Source organism: Ovis canadensis, chromosome 21 (genome assembly GCF_042477335.2).
Source record: "Ovis canadensis isolate MfBH-ARS-UI-01 breed Bighorn chromosome 21, ARS-UI_OviCan_v2, whole genome shotgun sequence".
In the NCBI taxonomy this organism is placed as follows: Eukaryota; Metazoa; Chordata; class Mammalia; order Artiodactyla; family Bovidae; genus Ovis; species Ovis canadensis.
Genome location: NC_091265.1, coordinates 33,013,865 through 33,036,316, shown reverse-complemented (window position 1 = coordinate 33,036,316; position 22,452 = coordinate 33,013,865). Strand labels below are relative to the sequence as shown.

The window sequence follows — 22,452 nt, the reverse complement described above, 5'->3', positions numbered from 1 at the left end:
ATAGAAATAAAATATTTAATAGCATCAGAGCAAATAGTAAGACACTCTGGCATCATGGAGGGAACACAGGATTTAGAGACCAAGGTTCCATCCTGGCTCTGCCCTTAATAACTTTGGGCAAGTCAATCAAATTCTCTGAAATTCAATTTCTTCATCTGTAAAGGTGAGATCAAAAGGCAAATTGTCTAAAGTTCTCATGAGGTTCTTTCTCGCATACAGAAAAAAGCTAAGCATGGTCCCCAAAACACAGTAGGTGTTCTCTAAATGTCTATTGAATGAACAGACAGAAAAAAAGCGTAATATCCAAAAAAGGGGGCTTGATCTTGGAAAAGAGGCACATGGCTAAAGAAGGAAGATCATGAGCTGTGGAGTGAGACAGATACAAATTCAAGTCCTAGCTTTCCTCTTAACATGCCTGAATCTCAACTTCCTCATCTACAACAGGGGGTGAAAATAAAGATAATCACCTTATGGAGTTACTGCAGGGCTTTAAGAAAGTATTTCAAGTCCTGTGAAAATGGTGATGGTGAATTATAGCTACTGGTATAATCCCCTTGGGCTTACGAGGTGGCTCAGTGGTAAAAAATCTGCCTGCCATACTGAAGACACAAGAGACATGGGTTCGATCCCTGGGTCAGGAAGATCCCCTGGAGAAGGAAGTGACAACCCACTCCAATATTCTTGCCTGGGAAATCCCATGGACAGAGGAGCCTGGCAGGCTACAGCCCGTGGGTTCGCAAACAGTCAGACACGACTTATCGACTAAACAACAACAAATAACCCTCCTACTTCATTCAATACTTGGGGTCAGCAAGGTTACCTATCCCCAGACAGAAGCAGAAACACTGCCTTCAAATTATCCATCTCTGCATGCAGGGAAAGGCCAGTCTTTCTGAAAACAGCTGCCACGTCTTCTTATAAAACTTGCTTGGTTTCGGTGGTGCGTGTGCGTGTGCGTGTGCGTGTGCGTGTGTGAGAGACAGAAACACATCCGGTTCAGAGGGCCCTCTGTCAACAGCGTGTCTCCATGTGTATACATTTGTATACACAATTTGCAAAGTGCTTTTAGATTTTTTTCAAGGTAAAAGATAAACTAATATAAAATCATCAGCTGGATCGCATTAAATGGAGGGAAAAGCAAAACCATACACAATACAGCCATTTGTTAAATTAAACACAATTATTTCTCCCGCTACTTAATTACAAACAGATATAAATACTCTGGATTCTGACATCTCAAATCCTCTTAAATTCTAGCTCTGCACTTCAGCATGTAATGAAGGGAGGGTCGTATTCCAGACAGTGTGTTAAGCAAACCTGAGAGTTACAATTGTATACTGGGACCATAATGACTTCACTAAAACAAGACCTAAACTTTTAATTAAGCTGCCAAGACAAATTACAACTCACGGCCCACAGGTAACGACCACAGACAGCAGAGACTCAACGCCAGGGACTCTCAGGGAGAGAGGGATTAATAGCAACATCGGAGTCAGTCTATTTCTGCAATAAAGTAAGAAAAGGCATTCATTAAACAATCACTGTAACTTGAAGGAAGACAGACAGGTCAGCAAGGCAGCGAGAGAAAGGTAGACTGGGAAAGCAGCGGGGGAGAGAACGTTAACCACTTCCAGGCACGGAAGCCTGGACTGGGCACTGCATGTTCACTCTCTCCAATCATCACAGTGGGGACCGCCAAACACTATTACCATTTCCCTTTCTAGATAAGGAAGATGAGGCTCAGAGAAGTGACGTGACACACTACGTTCTCAGAGCTAACATGGATCAGCGGGAGAAGGAAGGAAGAGAAAGCAGAGCTCAGGAGGTGTTTGTTTTCATAGCTAAGTTGACAGACTGCCCACCAGAATCAGGATCACCTGGGTTCTGCCTCAGGCCTACTAGGGGAAGGCCCAGGAATCTGAATTTTAGACTCGCTTCCCAGGTGATTGCTTTGTACAATAATATTTGAGATCCCCTCCATGAGATACTGTAACCCCTTGTTACTCAAAATGTGGGCCACAGATGAGCAGGATCTCACTGGGCACTGTACCCCAAATGTTTATTGCAGCACTGTTTACAATAGGCAGGACATGGAAGCAACATAAATGTCCATCAACAGAGGAATGGATAAAGAAGATGTGCTATATATACACAATGGAATGTTACTCAGCCACAAAAAGAACAAAGCGGGGTCATCTGTAGAGATGTGAGTGGACATAGAGTCAGTTGTATAGAGTGAGGTAAGGTAGAAAGAGAAAAACAGGTTTCATATATTAACGCATATAGGCGGAATCTCGAGAAATGTGCGGATGAACCTATTGCCAGGACTTCCCAGGTGGCGCTAGTGATAAAGAACCCACCTGCCAATGCAGGAGACGTAAGAGATGTGGGTTTGATCCTCGCGTCAGGGAGATGCCCTGGAGGCGGGCATGGCGACCCACTCCAGTGTTCTTGCCTGAAAAGTCCCTACGGACAGAGGAGCCTGGTGGGCGACAGTCCTGTCACAGAGTCAGACATGACTGACGCAACTTACCACATACAGACCTATTTCCAGAGCAGAAACAGAGACACAGACATAGAAAAAGGACATGTAGACCCGGTTGGGGGGGGGGGGTGGGGAGCGTGGGGAAAATTGAGACAGTAGCTGTGATGTGTAAAACAGATCGCTGCTGGGGTCCTGCTGTGAGACGCAGGGAGCTCAGCTTGCTGCCCCGTGGCGACCGAGAAGGGTGGGAGAGAGGCTCAGGAGGGAGAGGATCTGTGGGTACAGGCAGCTGATGCACCGGTTATACAGCAGAAACTAACACAGCACTGTAAAGCAATTATGCTTCAATTGAAAAAAAAAAAAAAAGGCAGACTCTAAACATCCCCCCCGACTGACTGAAGCAGAATCTGCATTCTAACAAGACGCCAGGTGGTTCCACAAAACTCTGAGAAGCACGGTACCACCTATCTGCTCTGAAAGGCATCACAGGGTTAAGGAAGGTGAAGAAAGATTTCATCATTTAGGTGAGAACGGGAGAACCAGAGGGAAAAGCAGGACCATCTCCTTAATTATGTCAAAAGAGGTCAGCAAGCTCTGACAAGCCGAGAGTTGGCAAAAGTACCTACCTGTACGATGCTTTATTTCTCTGAGAGGCACTTCCTAATTAAAAGTAGTTTTCTTTGGGGGTTTGTATTAATATCCTTTCATGTTTGTGCTCAGTTATTAAAAATACAGAATCCTGATTGTAGGAGACCTTAGTTCTGAGCAAGCGTGATGCTGCGCCTAAGAGGAATGAGGCTCTGAGACTATGAAGCTGTAACTTAGGGACTGCTAATGACCTGAAAATCATGTCTCTGATCTGAAGCTACCGAGTTCAGAAAGAGAAAAGAAACAGGGTCTGGAGCCGGGCAGACCCTGCCGAGTGTCAGCCTAATTGATGGTGAGAACCACGGCCAACCACGACTGACTCTCCCATGATGGGGAAAGGGGCGCCGAGAGGCACTAACCATCAGGCTGCAGCCTCCAAATTCCAGAACCTCAGGGAACCAGGAGCTGGAATTTGTGCAGGGCCAAAACACAAATTAGTGGTGGGGATTCAGAAGTGAGCACAGTTTCCACTCCACCTCGAAAGAAGGCATTAACGGAGGAAACCGACAACACAGCAGCTGCCAAAACTGAGCGGCTGCCAATGGAGGCCTGAGGGAAGCCCACCCCAACTCCCTCATGCACTGAGTGATGCCGCCGTGTGGGCTGGCTGAGGGAAGGAGAAGATTCCGTCCAAGTCCCTGCCCTCGGGGTACTCAAAGACCAGCAGCTAGGGCAGACTCGTGGAAAATGAGGACAGCACAAAGTCTTATTTCTTACCCCAGGGCTCACGCAACACAGCCCCACTTCCCTCGTTTTGCCAAGAGGGTAGAATGTTGAGCCTGCAATCACAGTCGAATCCTATACATTGCTCATTGTATTTAATGGGAAGGTATTCACTGCCTTGATGCTAAGGGCAAAATTGCAAATAAGAGGAAAATGGCCTGAAAAAGCTACTGCTGTGAAGATGGAAGAACCAGGGTCTTGCAAGAGTTTTAGGGACTAAGGACCAGATTCGGAGGTTTTCATTCAAATTCCATTTCCCATATCAGATAGACTCTCAGCCAAGGACTGAGACAGAGCTTTGAGGAGAACTCAAAACTTCACGGAAGTTTTCATTCAGCAGAAAATTCAACACCAAGCGTTCTAGTTAATGGAGTTTTGTCTTCTGGAAGTTTTAGTTTCCTGTAGGGGATTTTTATCTCCAGGCTATGTCAGTGAGCTTCTATATGAACTCAGATGAAATGTTTTCGACCTGAACCAGAGACCACCGTGTCCTACATCACATCATGGTGGATTGAGGAGGAGACAAATTCTTTGCAGCATGTGGGTATAGAAGAGAAATGCCTTAAAACAGGATGCCAGGCTCCTGGGACACCCCCAGGCTTTTGGGGTGGCCAAGGGGCTCGCTCTGAACAAGAGCTCTTCCACTGCAAGGGACATGACGGGGATGAGAGCTCACTTAAACCACAGGGGCTCACTGTCCACCAGAGTTCAGGGCATCTCAGTATCTCAGTTCTTAGCAAAACCTCCCTCTGACTGAGCACACTGTTCACCCAGCCCTTTGCACGGCTATTCCCAGCCTCTCTCCAAGCCTTTATCTACTTTTTTTTTTTTTCTCATCTGCCAGGGGTTGTTGCCTCTAAAAGCAAAATAATCAAGCAAGCAAAATCACACATAAAAGAAATCCAAATAACACATCAGTGATTTGAACCAAGATCGATTATAAGGACGGATATAGGTGCTGGAGGGAAGTGACAAGAATTCCTGTCTCCCTGTCAGTTTCACCCTTTGGTGTTTAAATGAAGTGGCTGGTCTGCACACCAGGCCACAAATCAAAGAGAAAGGTGGTGGGCAGCAGTACTGGGCACATGCACGGCCTTACGGCTCCTCCTGTTACTCCCTTCACTTCCCTGCATCTCACTCTTACCCTTTGTCCAGCAAGCCCGGTCGAGATGGCCTCGTGCTGGATCCAGCTGGCCTCTGCAGCCCTGGGCAGTATATATCCTGCTGTCGGCTTCAACCCCTAAGACCCCTGGTGTCCCCTCACCCAGAGAGACAATAACCCACATACCCCAGAGCGGCGGAGGTTCCTTACCGATGGCAGTAGTGAGAAAGGAAACCATTTCAGACTCCTTCCCGTCATTATAGAAAGCCAGGTGCCAGATTCCTGAATCCAAATACTGGATGAAGCCGGTCTCGTGGCTAGAAGGGGGGACGGCTCCCCGAGACTGGCGCTGGGGTCCCTCCAGGCTCCGTGCCTCCTGGGTCAGGAGCCTCCTTCCATCCAGCAGCTCCACAAAGTCAAACTGAAGCGCAAAGAGAGCATGATTAGCAGTGGGCCTGCTTCTCAGCCATGCTAAGTTCTTCAGGCTTCTCCCAGGGAGGACAGGGAGACACAGATGAAAAGGCTAAGTTCTTCAGGCTTCTCCCAGGGAGGACAGGGAGACACAGATGAAAAGGCTAAGTTCTTCAGGCTTCTCCCAGGGAGGACGCAGGGAGACACAGATGAAACAGGCGAGAGAGGCCTAAGCGATGCAGAGGTTGACCAACCCACTCCACCTCCTTCCCAGACCCCATTTTGCAAGGTGGGACTCTCCTGATCCGCTGCTGAGTGCAGCACAATTAGTAGATTATTTTTAAGTGTCAGTTGGTTGTAATTTGGGGTGTGGAGAGTCTTCCTTTGGCTGACTCTACACCTTTACATCAATCAGGACAGCCATGCTATTTTTTTTTTTTTAAGCTATGCTTTACTGATGGGCATGTGATTAGAAACCCAGTCACTTTATGACTGAACTCCTCCGACTCCACGCAGATGATGGCGGGAGGGAATCCTGGGGATCTAGGATGGGGCCCGGAGCACTCACTGGGTGTGCCTTAAATGTCAGTCAAGTGCAAAGGAAAATCTGATTTATATCCATCTTCCCTTTGTCAATGATCCTTTCTCAGTGCTCCAGTTTCAGGGAGCAGTTTTAGGGGAACTAAACTGGATTAGCGCAAAACTCCATCAGTAATTACATGCTGTGTCAAATAATGCAATTTCCAACTGATCCAAGCCTGCTAGCATGAGAGACTCGAGGGAAGACAGTCACGTGTGCTAACAACAGGCAGGTGGTGAAGTCCTGCTGCTGCTGCTAAGTCACTTCAGTCGTGTCCGACTCTGTGTGACCCCATAGACGGCAGCCCACCAGGCTCCCCCGTCCCTGGGACTCTCCAGGCAAGAACACTGGAGTGGGTTGCCATTTCCTTCTCCAATGCATGAAAGTAAAAAGTCAAAGTGAAGTTGCTCAGTTGTGTCTGACTCTTTGTGACCCCATGGACTGCAGCCAACCGGGCTCCTCCATCCATGGGATTTTCCAGGCAAGAGTACTGGAGTCCTCTACTGGTGAGCAAACCAAGCAACTGTCTACCTATCTGTCTTTTAAGGAAAAAAAAAAGAGTATTTATCCTGTCTCATGTGACAATGTCTAGGGACAGGAAACCCAGGACCAGTAAATAAAGAAATCAGGGGTCCAGGCTCTCTCTACTATTCTGCAACTCTATCCTTAGCAAATGTCTCTATCTTGCTTTTACCTAGAAATTAAGTACCTGCTGGGGGTCACAAAGACTACATTTGGCCAGGGACTGTCTGATGGATGCCTGTGATTCATGTTACTCCAAACTCAGGGCGGGAAGGACCTCACACAAGTCTGCTCTTCACCCACCATGACTGGCAAAGTGTCAGTCATCCTGCTTGAGTTTTAAAGTTTTTCTGGTGCACATGTGTCCGGGTAAATGGGAAACCCTGAAGGAGAGAAGGGATGCAAGAGATGAGGAGGGCATCCTTTATTCTGAGCCAGGTCCTGCACTAGCTGTTTTCTAGATGTGATTCTCCACTGTTCACAGCAGCCCTGCGCAGTGGGTATTGCTATCAGCATCTGCTAGACAGGAAGCTTGCTCCGAGAGGATGCTACAGGCTTCAGGTTACACAGCTGATAACGAGAGGATTCAAACCCAGGTCTGTTTAACTCCAGTGTGCATGCTTTGTTCTCTAGATTGCATTTCCTGGATAATTTAACTTAGGAGACTGGGTACTAGTAAAAAAGGCTATTGAGAGATTGCCTACAACTCCTTCCTCTTAAAAAGCTCCAAGGATACAGCCCTACTCATCTGAAAGGTAGGATCTGAGAGAGGGCAAATGGACGAATAGACTATAAAGTATGTGAAACTCCCTCCAAGCTCAAGGATCCCGGTTTCAGCATCAGGTTTCTTGACTTCGGTTAAGATTTGAGGTGGGAGCCCCTGGAGAGGAAAAGGGGACATAGGGTTCTGGTTACCTGTGTGTGTGAAGGAGGAAGGCCTTTTCTGCCATAAATGCCAACCAGAGCCGCCTTTCCCAGAGACACATTGAATTTCAGATGCACAGGATGGTCTATGAACACCTGAGATCTCCAGAAAGTGCCAGGAGGAATCTTCTGGGAAGCCCGTCTCCCCACGTCGATTTCTCCAGAGTCTATAAAACTGTCCTCTGGAAAGAAACTACTGGGCTTTCCTACCAAGACACGGGGAAGGGAAGACAAAAACATCACTGTTAGCCACAAGTGAAACCAGGGATCAGAGTATCTGAACAAGCAGGGCTCTCCTCTGCCTCCCACCTCTTCTCTGCAACATTCCAGGGCCAGCCCACTCCCTGCCCTAGACTCCCCCATTGAGGAGTTAGAATGTCCAGAACTTTTTTTTCCCCAACGATGCTCAAATTGTTCTGCTAAAAATATGCATTCTTCCAAAGCAGAATGGGTCCTCCCCAAGGGCCATCTGTTTACTGCATAATTCTAGAGCTTGTTAAGATATATTTTGATCCTAAAAATAATCACTCGCAGTCACATGAGAATAACTCTGTGCGTCTGTGCACCCGCGCGTGTGTGTAAAAGCATGCATGCTAAAAAAGAAAAGATAGAGGGAATAAGGTGCTGTTAATTTTTCAGCTTAGAATGGCTTCCCTAGCAATGGGAAGCATGATCTGAGCAGAGTCAGATATTTTTCAAGCTCACTAGGATCTGGGAGTCCAATTCTGGGGCTCAGACATGTGGATGAGGGTTTGTGTTGGGAGCAGGGGTAGGGATGGGGGGGAATGAGGAAAAGGGTACATCTGAACAGAGAAAACACTTCTGAAAAATGCTTCTTTGTCTGGGATGTAGGGCAATGAGTATCGTTGTGCTTAAGGTGGGTAAAGCTGGGGAGATTTTTCAAGGTTAGGCACAAAACTTTTGACATACTTGGATTTCAAACCAGGCCACCAACCCTGCAGGCTACAGGAGTAGGGGCTGGTTGAGAATAAGATCTCTCGTCCAATTCTGTCACCAATCAGGAGAGTGACAGCTTTCTGGGGGCACCTCAAGTGCCAGGAAGGAAGGCTGCTTATCAAACTTCCTCTACATAGTAATTAAACACACTCACACATGAAAAATATAAACCCTAACTTCCTGCCAGACATCAGCCCTCCGAGGAGTTGGCAGGGGGCAGGAGGGGAGAACAGGGGCATTAGAAGACCACCCTTAGGACAAGAACAAGCCAAAATCAAGTCAACGGGCTCCATCTTATTTGTCATCAGAAAGTACCCCCGGGTGTCCTAGTTTCAAGGTTTGTTGTGTTGCTAGAGATGCTGGAAGAGGTACTTTCAAGACCAAGAATCCATCTGTAAAGAAAACACATTTGTGGGAACTTTTTATAAAAAGCATTTGGGGAATAAGAAATTAAAGTGTCTTTTTTTCTTCCCCTAGCTTTGTAAGATTCCTTACAAAGCACATTTGATGCTGAAATGGAGCTTGGCAGGGCATTGTTGTAGTCATAAAATATTTTACTGTTTTAAATAATAAAATTCAATTTTATATGTTAAACTTCTCCATATGTTATCATTCCCTTATAAACTCCTAGGCAGAAACATCAGGTTTTTAGCTTCAAACCGTTAAATGTTATTTTAATTAAAAATATGCCAACAGAAAAGTTAAAACGCACGCTCTCAATAAAAACACTACTAGTATACTGTCATTAGCATGGGGAAGAGCTTGCATTTAATTCCTTTATGGAAGGAATGTGCCCCAGACTTTTACCTTGAAAATGCAGACACATGCAAACCACGACACTGTGGTTCAAAGTTCGAAGACAGAAGCCAAATTCACAAAGCATTAAGATGGAAGAGAATCATTTTCACATTCTTCCTTATCTGACTTTGGGGTTCCTAATTCCACAATCCTTTTATAGTCCAGGTAGAAAAACAGTTTACCCTTCAGCCTATAATTCTGTTAGGGAAGCAGAACTAGAGGGAGTTAAGACACAAAAGCAGCACGAGTTCTGAGTTTTTTACTCCTAGAAACCGCAAAAAAATAAGCTGGAGACTCCTAATTCCAAGACCTCATCTCCTTGTGAGTGGGTGGGAGTCAGAGCTGATGGGATTTGAGAATTGTCTGCATTCACATAATTCCTATGTCTGAGAATAAATAATGAAAACTTCTCCCACTTTTTGGCATGCTGTTGGAGAGCCCTGTACTGTTCATTTCCCCTCCAGTGAGCATGTTTTTCAGAGACAGCTATTGAATTAGCCAAGCTTTTAGTTTCACAGGGCAGAGGTCAAGTCCAGAGACTCTCCAGAGGTCTGCAGGCCCAAGAGGCATACATAAATTGGCTCTTACCCCCAGAGGAGCGGCAAAAAGGGAATAGTCTTTTATAGCACTCAACTATTTCACCAAAGCTGGAAAAAATGGAGGAAAAAAATTAGAAAATTTATATTTGGTGTGTATACCATGATATAAAACCAGTAACTTCTGGTCTAGGGCACAGCACCCCACCAGGACCTTGACTTTCTTGGCTGAAAGAATTAGGAATTAGGAGTCTTGAGCTTATTTTCATGCAGTTTCTATGATGGAGCTTAGGATCTGGAGCTTAGGTTCACAAGTGAGGCTTGTCCTAGAAGTTGCCCTGTCCAGATCCTTAGGGAAGTGGCCATGGCCCTAGTCTTTTAAGGAAAAGTTTGAGAGGGGAAAGACAGTGCCCATCTTGGAATTTAACCTTTATCATTCTTTCCTATCAGTCCCCAGTGGTCCCCACATGGACTAGGGATGAGATGAAAGTTTCTAGGAGGAGGGACCTGGAGCCTGCCGAGTACCTGTGGCTGGAGGGAAAGAGGCGTGACACTTGCTGGGCTAAGTCAGAGTAAAACCACCTTCATCCTTTTCTGTCTTTCAAAAACCCTTACTGTCTTTCTCTCTCCAGATCTTATAACCTAAGAGTCTTCAGTCTTAATTCTGAGCACCAATATGTGAGCACCAGGATAGAAAATATTCCACGACATGGCAATACCCACCAGTGGTGGAGTAGGGAGAGGGGGCAGAGGGTAGAGGCAGGTGGAGGTGAAAAGTCCTGTGTATCTAACTCTTTTTATCTGTACCTACATTCTGGAACACAATAATAATAACAAATATCAGTAGTAGCGATAACAATAAAGATAGAGGTAGCAGTACTAATGGTATTACCTATCATTCATTAAATTTCAACTATGTACCGGACATTTTTACATATATTGGTATACTTAATCCTCACATTATTAAAATGTATATACTGAAGCTCAGAAAGTGAAAGAAACCATTCAGAGATGAAGCCATTTGGGGTGCCTCTTTATTTATTAGAATATGGCTTCTCAGAACATCAAATTGATAAATTATTAATTAAAACTCTTCAAAGGTCTTTTCAATGGTAGCAGAGTACATTAACCCTCTTTAAGAGTAAAGATCTGATTTAATTCACAGTCCTAGAAGGCTGGATACCAAGGCTAGACCAGGAAGATCCAAGGCCCACTGGAGCACATCCTGCCATCCTGGGCTACAAAAAATTGAGTTTTTATGAACTAGGATCCACACATAGACCCCAAAGCTAAAGGGAAACAGTGTCTCAAAACATTCCTAAGAACACAATACAATGAGTGAGTGCCCCAGAGGCTTAACAGAGTACAAAGAGCTTAACTCAGAATTAGGGACCCCCAACAGCACGATTAGGCTTCACAAGGCAGATTCTACTGGTAGCAGTCCTTTGCTTTACAAAGACATATAGATTCAGGCTTCCCAGAGCAATGCTCTGGAAATACACAATCGTGTCTAAAAGAATTTTCTCAACAAATTGCTGAAATGATTGGCTAGCTCAGTCAAAAATAAGGGAGAGTTGGAAGAACTAAGATCCCATGCACTTCCCAAATTCACTGTCTTTATTTTCTTGAACTGAGATTTATCCATATAGGGTCTGAATTCCTAATTCTGCCCCTCCCTCTACCTTTTTTTGGTTCTTTTCAATGCAATAACTCGCACAAAGAATTCTTTAGTTTCCTTAGCAACTGTTTGAAATTTATTTGGTTATCAAAATAAGCTGAGAGCCCAGCTGAGCCTGTATGTAGCAATTTGCATGGTTCAAACTGATGGGCAATTTTGATTTCATTGCAGAAAGAAGAAAATGCTAACCTAGCCCACCAATTAAACCATCAGAAATGCTTGTTTATTCAATGCTTTTCCCCCTTTCTCCATTAATGCATAACATAAGTTCTTGTGGTTTTACTTCGGAAAGCTGCTGTATTTGGTTTCCATCCCATGACAGCTCTGAGATGGTTATAGCCACTTTGAAAATACAGGATATATTGCAGTTTGATGTTATTCTCAGAGACATGATGAGCCTTTAAAATACTGGGTTCATCATATACTTCATTTGTATAATTAAAAAATACACATCTTTTAAAAATATTCAAGAATGCCCCAAACTCTGTAGAATCTCTGAGGACAGAATATTAATCAGTCTGGAATTCTGAGATTTCTAATGACAGACATGGAATGGCCTGGGATTTAAATGAATAAGAAGAAAAGGAACTTACATTTATTGAATACTTCCTCATAACCAGTCTTTGGAAAGACAGGTATGAGGCATCCTTGTTCCACAGATGTGGAAACTAAGGCCAAAGGAAATGGAGTGGCAGAGCCAATAAATGGCCGGACCGGACGCAAACCCTGGATTGTCGGGCTCCATGGCCCATCTGTCCTCTTTCTACCACACTGCTTCCCCTAATCACTGTGCAATGGGGCTCTAATCTTCATTTTGGAATCAGCTCTCTTCTCTGATACCCTCAAAGGACAGGAAATGTGTGCTCACATCAGGGTTAGAAGCTTTCCCCCTTGAAATATGTCTAAGGAACGAGATTTTTAACATCACAGTTAAAAAGAGAAATTAAGAACGCTGTGACAGTCTCACATAAACTCTGGGAAGCTTTGTCCTCTGTTTCTCCAGACGGATGTATTTTTTTTAATCACAGTAATTGCTTTCGACGCTGACCACTTTACAGCATCACACTGCATTTTGGGGGTTTGTAAACAGGATTTCCAATTGCATTAGTAATGACAGATAATCCCTTTAAGCAAAAATATTCCAATGAGAGTAAACCAATAAACTGGTGCAATTTTATCTCTTATCTGCACCTCCTGCTCCTTAGGAAAAACAAAGCAAAACCGAGCAATCCACAAACTAATTTCATTAGAGTGGGAGATTTTAGATAGACCCAGGTCCTGTTTAAAGAAAGTCGGATAGAGATCATACAGAAAATTCACATTTTTCTAAATGAGATCTTTGAGGGTTACACATATCTTAAATCTGCAGTTGTTGATACTAATCTAAAGACAGTTGTCATTTACGTATTCACTTATGGCATTTGACACTGTAAGCTGACATGGGAATCACAAGGCAACAGGCAGGACCATGGACAGGGCCAGCCTAAAAACTTCTAAAGAAGAATCTGGTTAATCATGAGATGATTCTATTACTAATTTTGCATGTAGAGCTTGTGAATTAGAATGGACCTTAGAGATAATATAGATCAATCACCTCCTTTTAATGAAGAGGAATATGAAGCCGAGAAAGGTTTTCAAGGGATTTGCTTAAGGGCATCATGAGTGGCACAGCTGAACTTGAACTCAGGGTTGTAGACTCCTAACCCAGAGTTCTTCCCATGACCCCATCCATCCATGCTCCCTCCATATCCTATTAAGGTGCAAAGCAAGTGTAAGTTATTCAATGTCTTAAGTCTTAAAATCTTTATAAAGGAGAAGACTGGCTTTGCCCATCAAAATAGCAGGCAGAGATTCCGACTGGGCTCTGCAGAAATGCCCTCAGTTTCCTTAAAAATGGTAATTGGTCAAGAGTTGATTTTGGACTTTGAGGCCATTCAGAGGTTATGAATAACTGCTGTGACTAGCCATATGCTACTCTGTTAACCAAACTGATCACTAGAAGACAAACTCTTAAAAGGACAGGGAAGCTCAGAAGCCACGACCCAAAGTTAACTGAGATGAGAGGAAATGCAGTGAAGACTGGGGGCAGCTGTGACCACTTTGCTGACTGGGGTAATATCAGAAAAAAACAAGTGGGTCACGTGAGAAGGGATGGTCACACTCCCTAGAATGACAACCAGCCTGGCCCGTGAGCTCAGACCTCCTTGCTGGCACCAGTTCTTGTGGGTCTGCCACTCCTGGTTGATAGTGACAGAATTTATCAATATGTTGATGGCATGTTAGAAAGACCCCTAAGAAACTTAAAAAGTGGGTCTATGGACGTCCCATTCAAGAATGCCAAACCCCAAATGTCACCACCACTTCCATCATTAATACAGAAACATCTGCGTCTCATTGTACAGTGGGGTCCTTATTCACATCTCCTTCACGGTCTTATAACCATGAGGTGAGTCATGTAGGGCAACTGATGGAGACAGCAAGAGCCCTGTGGCCCACAGACCTGGGCCGTGTCCCAAATTCCAATATTTACTGGCAGTGTGACTCTGGCCAAGTCACTTAATCTATGCGGTCCTTAGTTTTTGCATCTAAAATGGCTGTAAACAATTATATTTACTTCATAGGATCTCCGTGAGAATTAAATGTGAAATGCTCTTCACAAAAAGGTTTGAACAAACATAGTGTACAAACACTAACAATTACTGCGACTGTAGATAAGGAGACGAGCTCTGGAAAATTAAGCGACTTGCTCAAGGCAACAGTAGGAAAATGCTTGAACAGTGGGACTGGTGTTTCCCTTAAACCATAAGGTCCAAGGATATTTCGTGTACATCACACCCTCTACCCACCTTGCCACACACCCCACTCCAAGAGACGCCCATTCATGCCACGAGGCAGCCCCGGAAGCCGTATCATGATCCCACACCATCAAAGACGGCCGCCCAGCAGTGTGAAAGCCCACGATGTTTCCCTCGAGGTATGGGATGGGATGCCGCTGAGCACCATGAGCCCTGCCCAAGCCCCGCAACGAGCTCACAGTGACAAGGAACTGCGATGAAGACATGGGTGGCCCGGCAGCGGCGTGGAGTGCGGGGGGATGGAGGAAGCACCAGGGCGTGGAGCGGTGAGTCAGGCACATGGCACGCAGGATGGCGGTCTCCTCGGCTCAAAGGCAGACACAGAGGACTCACGACACGAACAACACAGCAACCCTACCTTCTGCGGCTCCTTTGCCTTTCCTGTCAGGGATCTCTAACCCAGTGCCCCCTGAGGGATACAGGGAGACGTCCGTTGGCACAGGCCAACTGCTGGCTGTGTCCTCCGTGATCTCATACATCTGCCCCTCCATCGGCTGCAGGTGCCAGTTTAGGCCAAACAGGTGCATGGCTGTGGTGAGCAATGAGAAAAGTCATCTTTTTCTGCTGGAGGCGGAAATGGGACTCCCAAGCCATAGGGGAGGGCAGGTGGGGGTGGGGAACATGGGAACTCAGTTCAGTTCAACACAGAGGCCCTGGAGAGAGCTCTGGAGGGGGACTGGGCCACAGGGATGACCCAGGCATGGACCCTGCCCTCAAGGGCTCACAGTCTAGGGGCGCAGGGAGAAGGGCAGGATGGGGGAACTTTTAGGAGGTCTAGGCCTTTTGCTTCAAAAGATTAAAAATAACAATCTACAGGGGAAAACGGCAACTTGTATCACCAAGGCTTAACTTCCTTAATACAAAAGTAATGCTTACAAATAATAAGCAAAGTCCAACCACCCAGTAGGAGAATAGGCACAGGAGATGTACAGACGGTTGGCAGAGTAAGAAATGCACCTGGCTCTCAGCTGTATGAAAAGATTCTACACATTACTCAAGGTAGAAGAAATGGAAGTTAAACCTTGAAATATTGTTTTTCACATATGGTTTGGCAAAGATTTTTAGAAGGCTGAAAATATACAGTATTGGAAGAGAACAGAAAATAAGCACTCTCATACTCAGTTGGTTTGGTGTGAGCATAAGCTGGTACAAACCTTACAGAGAGGGCAGTTCGACAAAAGCTATAAAATAAAATATCCATACCCTTTACCCTGGAACTCAGAGATTCCAATTCTCCCCCAGATATGCTCACATGCACACAAAATTAGGCTTGTCAGGGCATCCGGTCCTGTCACTCCATGGGAAATAGATGGGGAAACAGTGGAAACAGTGTCAGACTTCATTTTTTTAGGCTCCAAAATCACTGCAGATGGTGACTGCAGCCATGAAATTAAAAGACGCTTACTCCTTGGAAGAAAAGTTATCACCAACCTAGATAGCATATTCAAAAGCAGAGACATTACTTTGCTGACTAAGGTCCGTCTAGTCAAGGCTATGGTTTTTCCTGTGGTCATGTATGGATGTGAGAGTTGGACTGTGAAGAAGGCTGAGCACCGAAGAATTGATGCTTTTGAACTGTGGTGTTGGAGAAGACTCTTGAGAGTCCCTTGGACTGCAAGGAGATCCAACCAGTCCATTCTGAAGGAGATCAACCCTGGGATTTCTTTGGAAGGAATGATGCTAAAGCTGAAACTCCAGTACTTTGGCCACCTCATGCGAAGAGTTGACTCATTGGAAAAGACTCTGATGCTGGGAGGGATTGGGGGCAGGAGGAGAAGGGGACGACAGAGGATGAGATGCCTGGATGGCATCGCTGGCTCGATGGACATGAGTCTGAGTGAACTCTGAGAGTTGGTGATGGACAGGGAGGCCTGGTGTGCTGTGATTCATGGGGTTGCAGAGAGTTGGACACGACTGAGCGACTGAACTGAACTGAACAAGGTTATTCACTACAGCATTGCTTGTAATAGCAAAACATTGGAAAGTGAAAGTCACTCAGTCATGTCCAACTCCTTGCAACCCCCACTGATGATACAGTCCATGGAATTCTCCAGGCCAGAACACTGGAGTGGGTAGCTGTTCCCTTCTCCAGGGGATCTTCCCGACCCAAGGATCAAATCCAGGTCTCCTGCATTACAGGCAGATTCTTTACCAGCTGAGCCACCAGGGAAGCTAAAAACATTGGAAACCAGTCCAAAAATAAGGAGCCAGATAAGTTATATTTATCCAATATACTGTGTGTGTGCTTAGTTGTGTGTGACTCTTTGCGACCCCATGGACTATAGCCCACCAGGCTGCCCTGTCCATGGGATTTCCCAGGCAAGAATACTGGAGTGGTTGCCATTTCCTACTCCAGGGGATCTTACTCTCCCCCCCCCCCCCCCCAGGGATCAAACCTCCATCTCCTGTGTCTGCTGCACTGCGGGAGGATTCTTTACCTGCTCAGCTACTGGGGAAGCCCATACAATATACTGTGCAACCATAAAACAGAATGAGAAAACTTTTTTATACAATTTTTGGGAAGGAAAAAGGTAACATGCAGAACAATAATACACCTCCAGTATTCCTGCCTGGAGAATCTCATGGACAGAGGAGCCTGGCAGGCTACAGGCCATAGAGATGCACAGAGCTGGACACAACTGAAGCGATTTCGCACATGCTCAGGAAAAAAATACAAATGGAGGGACATCCCTGGTGGTACATAGATGTGACTCTACCTACCAACGCAGGAGACACAGGTTTGATCCTGGTCTGGGAAGATTCCACATGCCTTGGAGCAACTAAGCCTGTACGCCACAGATACTGCAGCCCGAAAGCCTTTGATATTCCACCTTTGGGTTAAGAAAACGATTCTGTGTATAGAGTCTGAAAGGATATGAAAGACACTGGTAACAGTGGGCACACCCTCTAAAGGAAGTGATGCTAAGGGCCTGGGGAAGGGGACTGATTTACATTTTACATTTCATCACATATCTGTTGTACATTTTGATTGTCTGCATTTTTGTGATTTTGGGGAATTCTGTGATTTTGATTCATGTGCATGCATTTCTGTTTTAAAAATATCTTTGCAATGCAGCAACTGCTAAATAATCTTCTGGAGCAAACTAGAAGAGATCAGTAGACACTAAAGAAAGGATACTGTGCCTTGAGATATACAATGCTCTAGGCAGCATGTCAGAGAAGGCAATGGCAACCCAGTTCAGTACTCTTGCCTGGAAAATCCCATGGATGGAGGAGCCTGGGAGGCTGCAGTCCATGGGGTCGCGAAGAGTCGGACACGACTGAGCGACTTCACTTTCACTTTCCACTTTCCGCTTTCATGCATTGGAGAAGGAAATGGCAGCCCACTCCAGTGTTCCTGCCTGGAGAATCCCAGGGATGGGGAAGCCTGGTGGGCTGCCGTCTATGGGGTCGCACAGAGTCGGATATGACTGAAGCGACTTAGCAGCAGCAGCAGCAGCAGGCAGCATATTTCCGAAAAGGTTTGTGAGCTAGTACAAAGTGAAGGCACTCAGTCGTGTCCGACTCTTTGCGACCCCATAGACTGCACCCCATAGACTGTAGCCTATAGGCTTCTCCATCTATGCAATTTTCCAGGCCAGAATATTGGAGTAGGTTGCCATTTCCGTCTCCAGAAATGTCAGCTTAAATCCCATTCAGGATCTAAAACTTGAGCCTTATCAACGGTCCATACTTACCCCTTCTGGGAGGCCTCCTCTGATCCCCCACATACAGAGCTAAGTACTACTCCAGTCCCTGACTCCACAGCATCTTGTGCACAGTGTCACTCCTTTGCTCAGTTGATGAGAGCATTTTCTAAAAGTCAGGACCCGTGGCTGACACTGAGAGCCAGAACCAAATCAGATACTCCCTGTTTGCAAGAGTTCAGAGGCAGAGGAGATGGACAAGCAACAAAGAACATTCAGAAGGACTGGAAGGCCCAAAGGTGGTGGTGGCTGACCCAGTAAGAGGGCCAGAGGAAGACAGCAAAGAACCAATTGACAAGAAATATGAAGGCCCATTGTAATTGTTTTTACAGACGACCAACGGCTTGCTAGGCAATGTCCTGGGTAATTTGCATACATTACCTCTAATCCTCACCCAACTCTACCAGACCTAATTTACAGATGTGCATACTTAATTAACTCAGAAGGTTAGTTAAAATTATGATAATTACAAAACTATGCTTTCTTGAGTGTTTTCCATGTGCCAGGCATTGTGCTAAAAGCAGTAAATAGAGTATTTCCTTTAATTCTCACAACAGTCCTAGAAGGTGATAATCCCATTTTTGCTGATAAAAAGACACTAAGACACAAAGACTTCAATTTACATGGGAGGTTAAATGGCTAACAAGTGGCAGAGTCTAGCCTAGAATCCCAAACTCTGAATCCTGAAGTCACAAACCATCTCCCTCTCCGGCTAGAAAAGACAGGCTCTCCCCACTCTGCCATTCTGCCTCTCACTAGCTTCTTTATCCAACAAGGGGGGTGGGCATTATAAAGACACCCCCCTTTACACAGCAAGCTGACTCTAAGCCTTTCGCATGTCTTTTTAAGGCAGCAACAGAGGATCCTGTGAAGTGGACAGAAAGTTGTGTTATTTAGCCCCAGTTTGTGGAATGGTCACTGACGGTGGTCTTGAGCAGTTGTGTGACTGTCTTCAAGATGCAAAAACCTGTAGGGAAGAGCGGAGCGCAGCACAACCTTCCGACTCCTGGTACAAACAAAACTCCCCGAGGATGCACACAAGTTCGGCTTAACCAGGACCGTGTACACTGGTACCAGAGATGCGATCTGACTCTCTGCTTTCTCTTTGGTTACTATGATGCAGGGGAAAGTGTGCTGGACTGACGGCAAGAAAACTGGCTTTGAATCCTAACTGCCACTTCCCAGCTACAGCATTCTCGTCTGAGAAGTGAGGATAAAGATATTTCAAAGAATTATTACATCATATATGGTAATATAGGACTTCCTTGATGGCTCAGGTGGTAAAGTGTCTGCCTGCAATGCGGGAGACCCGGGTTCGATCCCTGGGTTGAGAAGATCTGGAGAAGGAAATGACAACCCACTCCAGTACTCTTGCCTGGAAAATCCCATGGATGAAGGAGCCTGGCAGGCTACAGTCCATGTGGTCGCAAAGAGTCAGAAACGACTTCACTTTCACCTTTTTCTTTCTATGTGGTAATATGGGCTTCCGGGTGGCTCAGATGGTAAAGAATCTGCCTGCAAAGCAGGAGATCGGGGTTTGGTCCCTGGGTCGGGAAGATCTCCTAGAAAAGGAAATGGCAACCCACTCAAGTATTTTTGCCTGGAAAATCCCAAGGATGGAGGAGCCTGGCAGGCTACAGTCCATGGGGTCGAAAAGAATCAGACACGACTGAATGACTAACAGTTCCACTTCAGGTGATAATATATGGCAAAGCATATTATAAACTCTACCCATGTGTGATTGCTGTATTTTGTAACCATTATATCCATAGTGTTGATGATACTGATAAAACAGTAGCTCACATTTATGGAGCACTTTTTAGGTACCAAGCACTCAACGAAGTGCTTCAGACTGCTCCTTACTGTCCCTGTGTAGTTTCCAATAGTAATAAAATTCACCTGCCTGTTAGAAGTGACTATGCTGCTACTTCCGGGGCTGAATTAGCTCACATTTCTGCTTACCTTCTTACTGTTTCAGTCTGTTTATTGGCAACTCCAAAGGTAATGGAGAAATTTCCTGAACTGCGGACAACTCAGATATACGCAGTTAAATGAGCAGGGCTTCGTTCCCTGTTAGAATCAATGATCTCATCTAAGTGTGCAAAAACAGCCGTCTTGTTAAAAGGTCAGGAGAATTAACTAATCCCACGATGAATAGACTCTCACAGCTTTGTTAAGAGAAACATTTTTATTGTCAAAGCTACCTCTTATTTTAATAGGATGCAAAAGCAAGTTCTTGCTTAAAAAAAAAAAAAAGTAGGCGGAGAGGGAAGAAAAGCCAGCGGAAAAAGTATTCCAGATGAAAATGCTAACAAGATCTGGTGTTCCAGGGCAGTTAATTAGGGCACAGCAGCCCACCACTGGACGGGGGAGGCTGTCGGCACCCCTGCTCCTCAGCCTGGCCCCCCATGCCCCACCCAGTGATCATAAATAGAGGCCCCCACAGCTGTGAGGCTGGCAGGTCTCTCAGTCAATCTGCAGAAGTGCTCCTGGAAACCAGCAGGGGCAGCCAGGTCTGGATCCAGCTGTAACTAGACTCTCAGGAGACACAGTCCTCCAGGAATAATTCTGGAGGCTGGTGGTAGGCAAGTGAGTATGGGGCCACCAAAACTGGGCTGAGAAATGGCGGGCTGGAAGGTAAGATATAGACAGAGGAGAAGGATACAGAGTCAGATGCCAAGTTCCACCAGTAATGTCATCTTAGCGCCAGAATGAAAGGGGCCTTTAACCTCGATCCAGTCTTAAATACGCCATGCTAGGGGCCCCTCAGTTCTTCTACTGTACTGTTTGATGGGTGGTCAGTTTTACAGCCAATGGAGAGACAGAAGGAAGGAAAATGGTTTGCTTTGTTCTCCTCTTGCCAAAGCACACAAAGCTTACTTGCTCAGAGACTGTCCGAAGGAAACACAAGTTCAAGCAACCATGTTTCTTTGTCCTTGATCATAATAACAACAGTAACTCAAAGCCTGGTATAAACTGGAGTGCCTACATGCATGTACGCTAAGTCACTTCAGTCATGTCCGACTTTTTGCAATCCTATGGACTGTAGCCCACCAGGCTCCTCTGACCGTGGGGATTCTCCAGATAAGAATGCTGGAGGAGCCGATTGCCATTTCCTCCTCCAGGGGATCCTCCCGACCCAGGGATCAAGCCCAGGTCTCTTATGTCTCCTGCACTGGCAGGCAGGTCCTTCACACTAGCGCCACCTGGGAAACCCACCTGGACTGCATGCTACATGCCAAACTCTTAATTTATAGTAATCAATGTAATCCTCATGGAAAGATGGGTTGAAAAACCACTGGCGCATAGGTATAATGGAACTGAGTCAGGAGACGGATGGGCCCCAGGCTGCTCAGCTTCTCTCCTGTGGACAGAAACTTCCTAATAGCAGAAACTCCGCAAAGGCAGGATGAAGGAGGAGGCTGGGCCCTGCCAGGAGAAGAGATAAAAGACCACGTATTCCTCATTCTCAAAGTCAAGGAGACCGTCCCAACTACACATGCGCAGAAGGGCTCCCTGAAGGTCAAAAGAGAGGGGGTGCTACCCCATAGTAAGTGATGTCAACTCCCCGTAAGTCTCTTTGCCAGAGTCCATCTGGGTTAAGGGATGAACACGCACAGAGGGGAGGACCCTGAGACACATCAAATACATACTCAGAGCCAGGCAGAGCAAAATGACAGGCCAAAGGAAGCCAGGAAGACATGCCCCATAAAAGCGATTCAAGCCACCGCCAGGGCGCGCCTCTCTCAGCATGTCTATCCGCACAGACTGTACTCTCTTTTCCCCCTAGCAAATACTTGTTTTACTACTTTCCATCTTTGCGGGAGTTCTTTTTCTGCAAAGCTGAAGGGCCAGGGCCTTGTCACCACGGGCCTAGTGGCTAGGATTTGGTGCTCTCCCTAACGCGACGTGACCTCAGTCTCTGGCCAGGAACCCAAGCCCTGCTTCAAGCCACGGTAGGCTGGGACCAGCAGAGATCAGAACTGAAAAGAAACTGAGCTATGGGGCTATAGTTTTGAGATACTTCGGAGTAAGTTAGCTAACACCACAGAGCTGGTAAAAGTTTGAGGTGAAATTTCAAGCTCAGGAGTCTGTGTTCCCCAGCCAAGATTCCTCTTTTATATAGTTTACTTTAAATAGAAGATTAAAACGGGTAATACAAAGTTACCAGCAAATAAAGGCTGCAATGAATCTGTGGGGGTCCCCATGGTGATAATATTTCTTACCCCACAGCAGCCCTCACTTACAGCTGTGGACAGCAGTCAGTGCGTGCTATCCAGAGTACTTGGAAGTAACCACCAAGTATCCCAAAAGGCTCAGAAGTACACACGGTCCTCTTCAGTCTGCTTTAAGACCAGGCCATTGCAACAGGACAGATTATAATCATCGTAATCCCCTTTTCCAGACGAATTAATGGTAATCATCAATGTACATCACAGGATTATCTAAATTATACCCTGCGGTATGTATATAACTGTGTGTACAAAACTCTCCCAAGTACATGGAAAGTGATCTAAATAAGGAAC

At 45.7% G+C, this 22,452-nt stretch overlaps 1 protein-coding gene across 4 annotated transcripts in view; it reads right to left on the bottom strand.

Annotated features, from left to right (window-relative positions):
* Positions 1–22,452, bottom strand: part of TENM4 (teneurin transmembrane protein 4) — an 844,684-nt gene that overhangs the window by 196,551 nt on the left and 625,681 nt on the right. For 3 of the 4 annotated variants that reach the window (XM_069564905.1, XM_069564908.1, XM_069564906.1), the window contains 3 exons: positions 14,578–14,748; positions 7,387–7,601; positions 5,169–5,379 (listed from right to left, as the gene is read on the bottom strand). In XM_069564905.1, coding sequence (XP_069421006.1) covers positions 5,169–5,379; positions 7,387–7,601; positions 14,578–14,748 — 597 coding nt within the window. The remainder of the gene's footprint in view (positions 1–5,168; positions 5,380–7,386; positions 7,602–14,577; positions 14,749–22,452) is intronic. The other variant, XM_069564907.1, reaches the window with a different exon arrangement.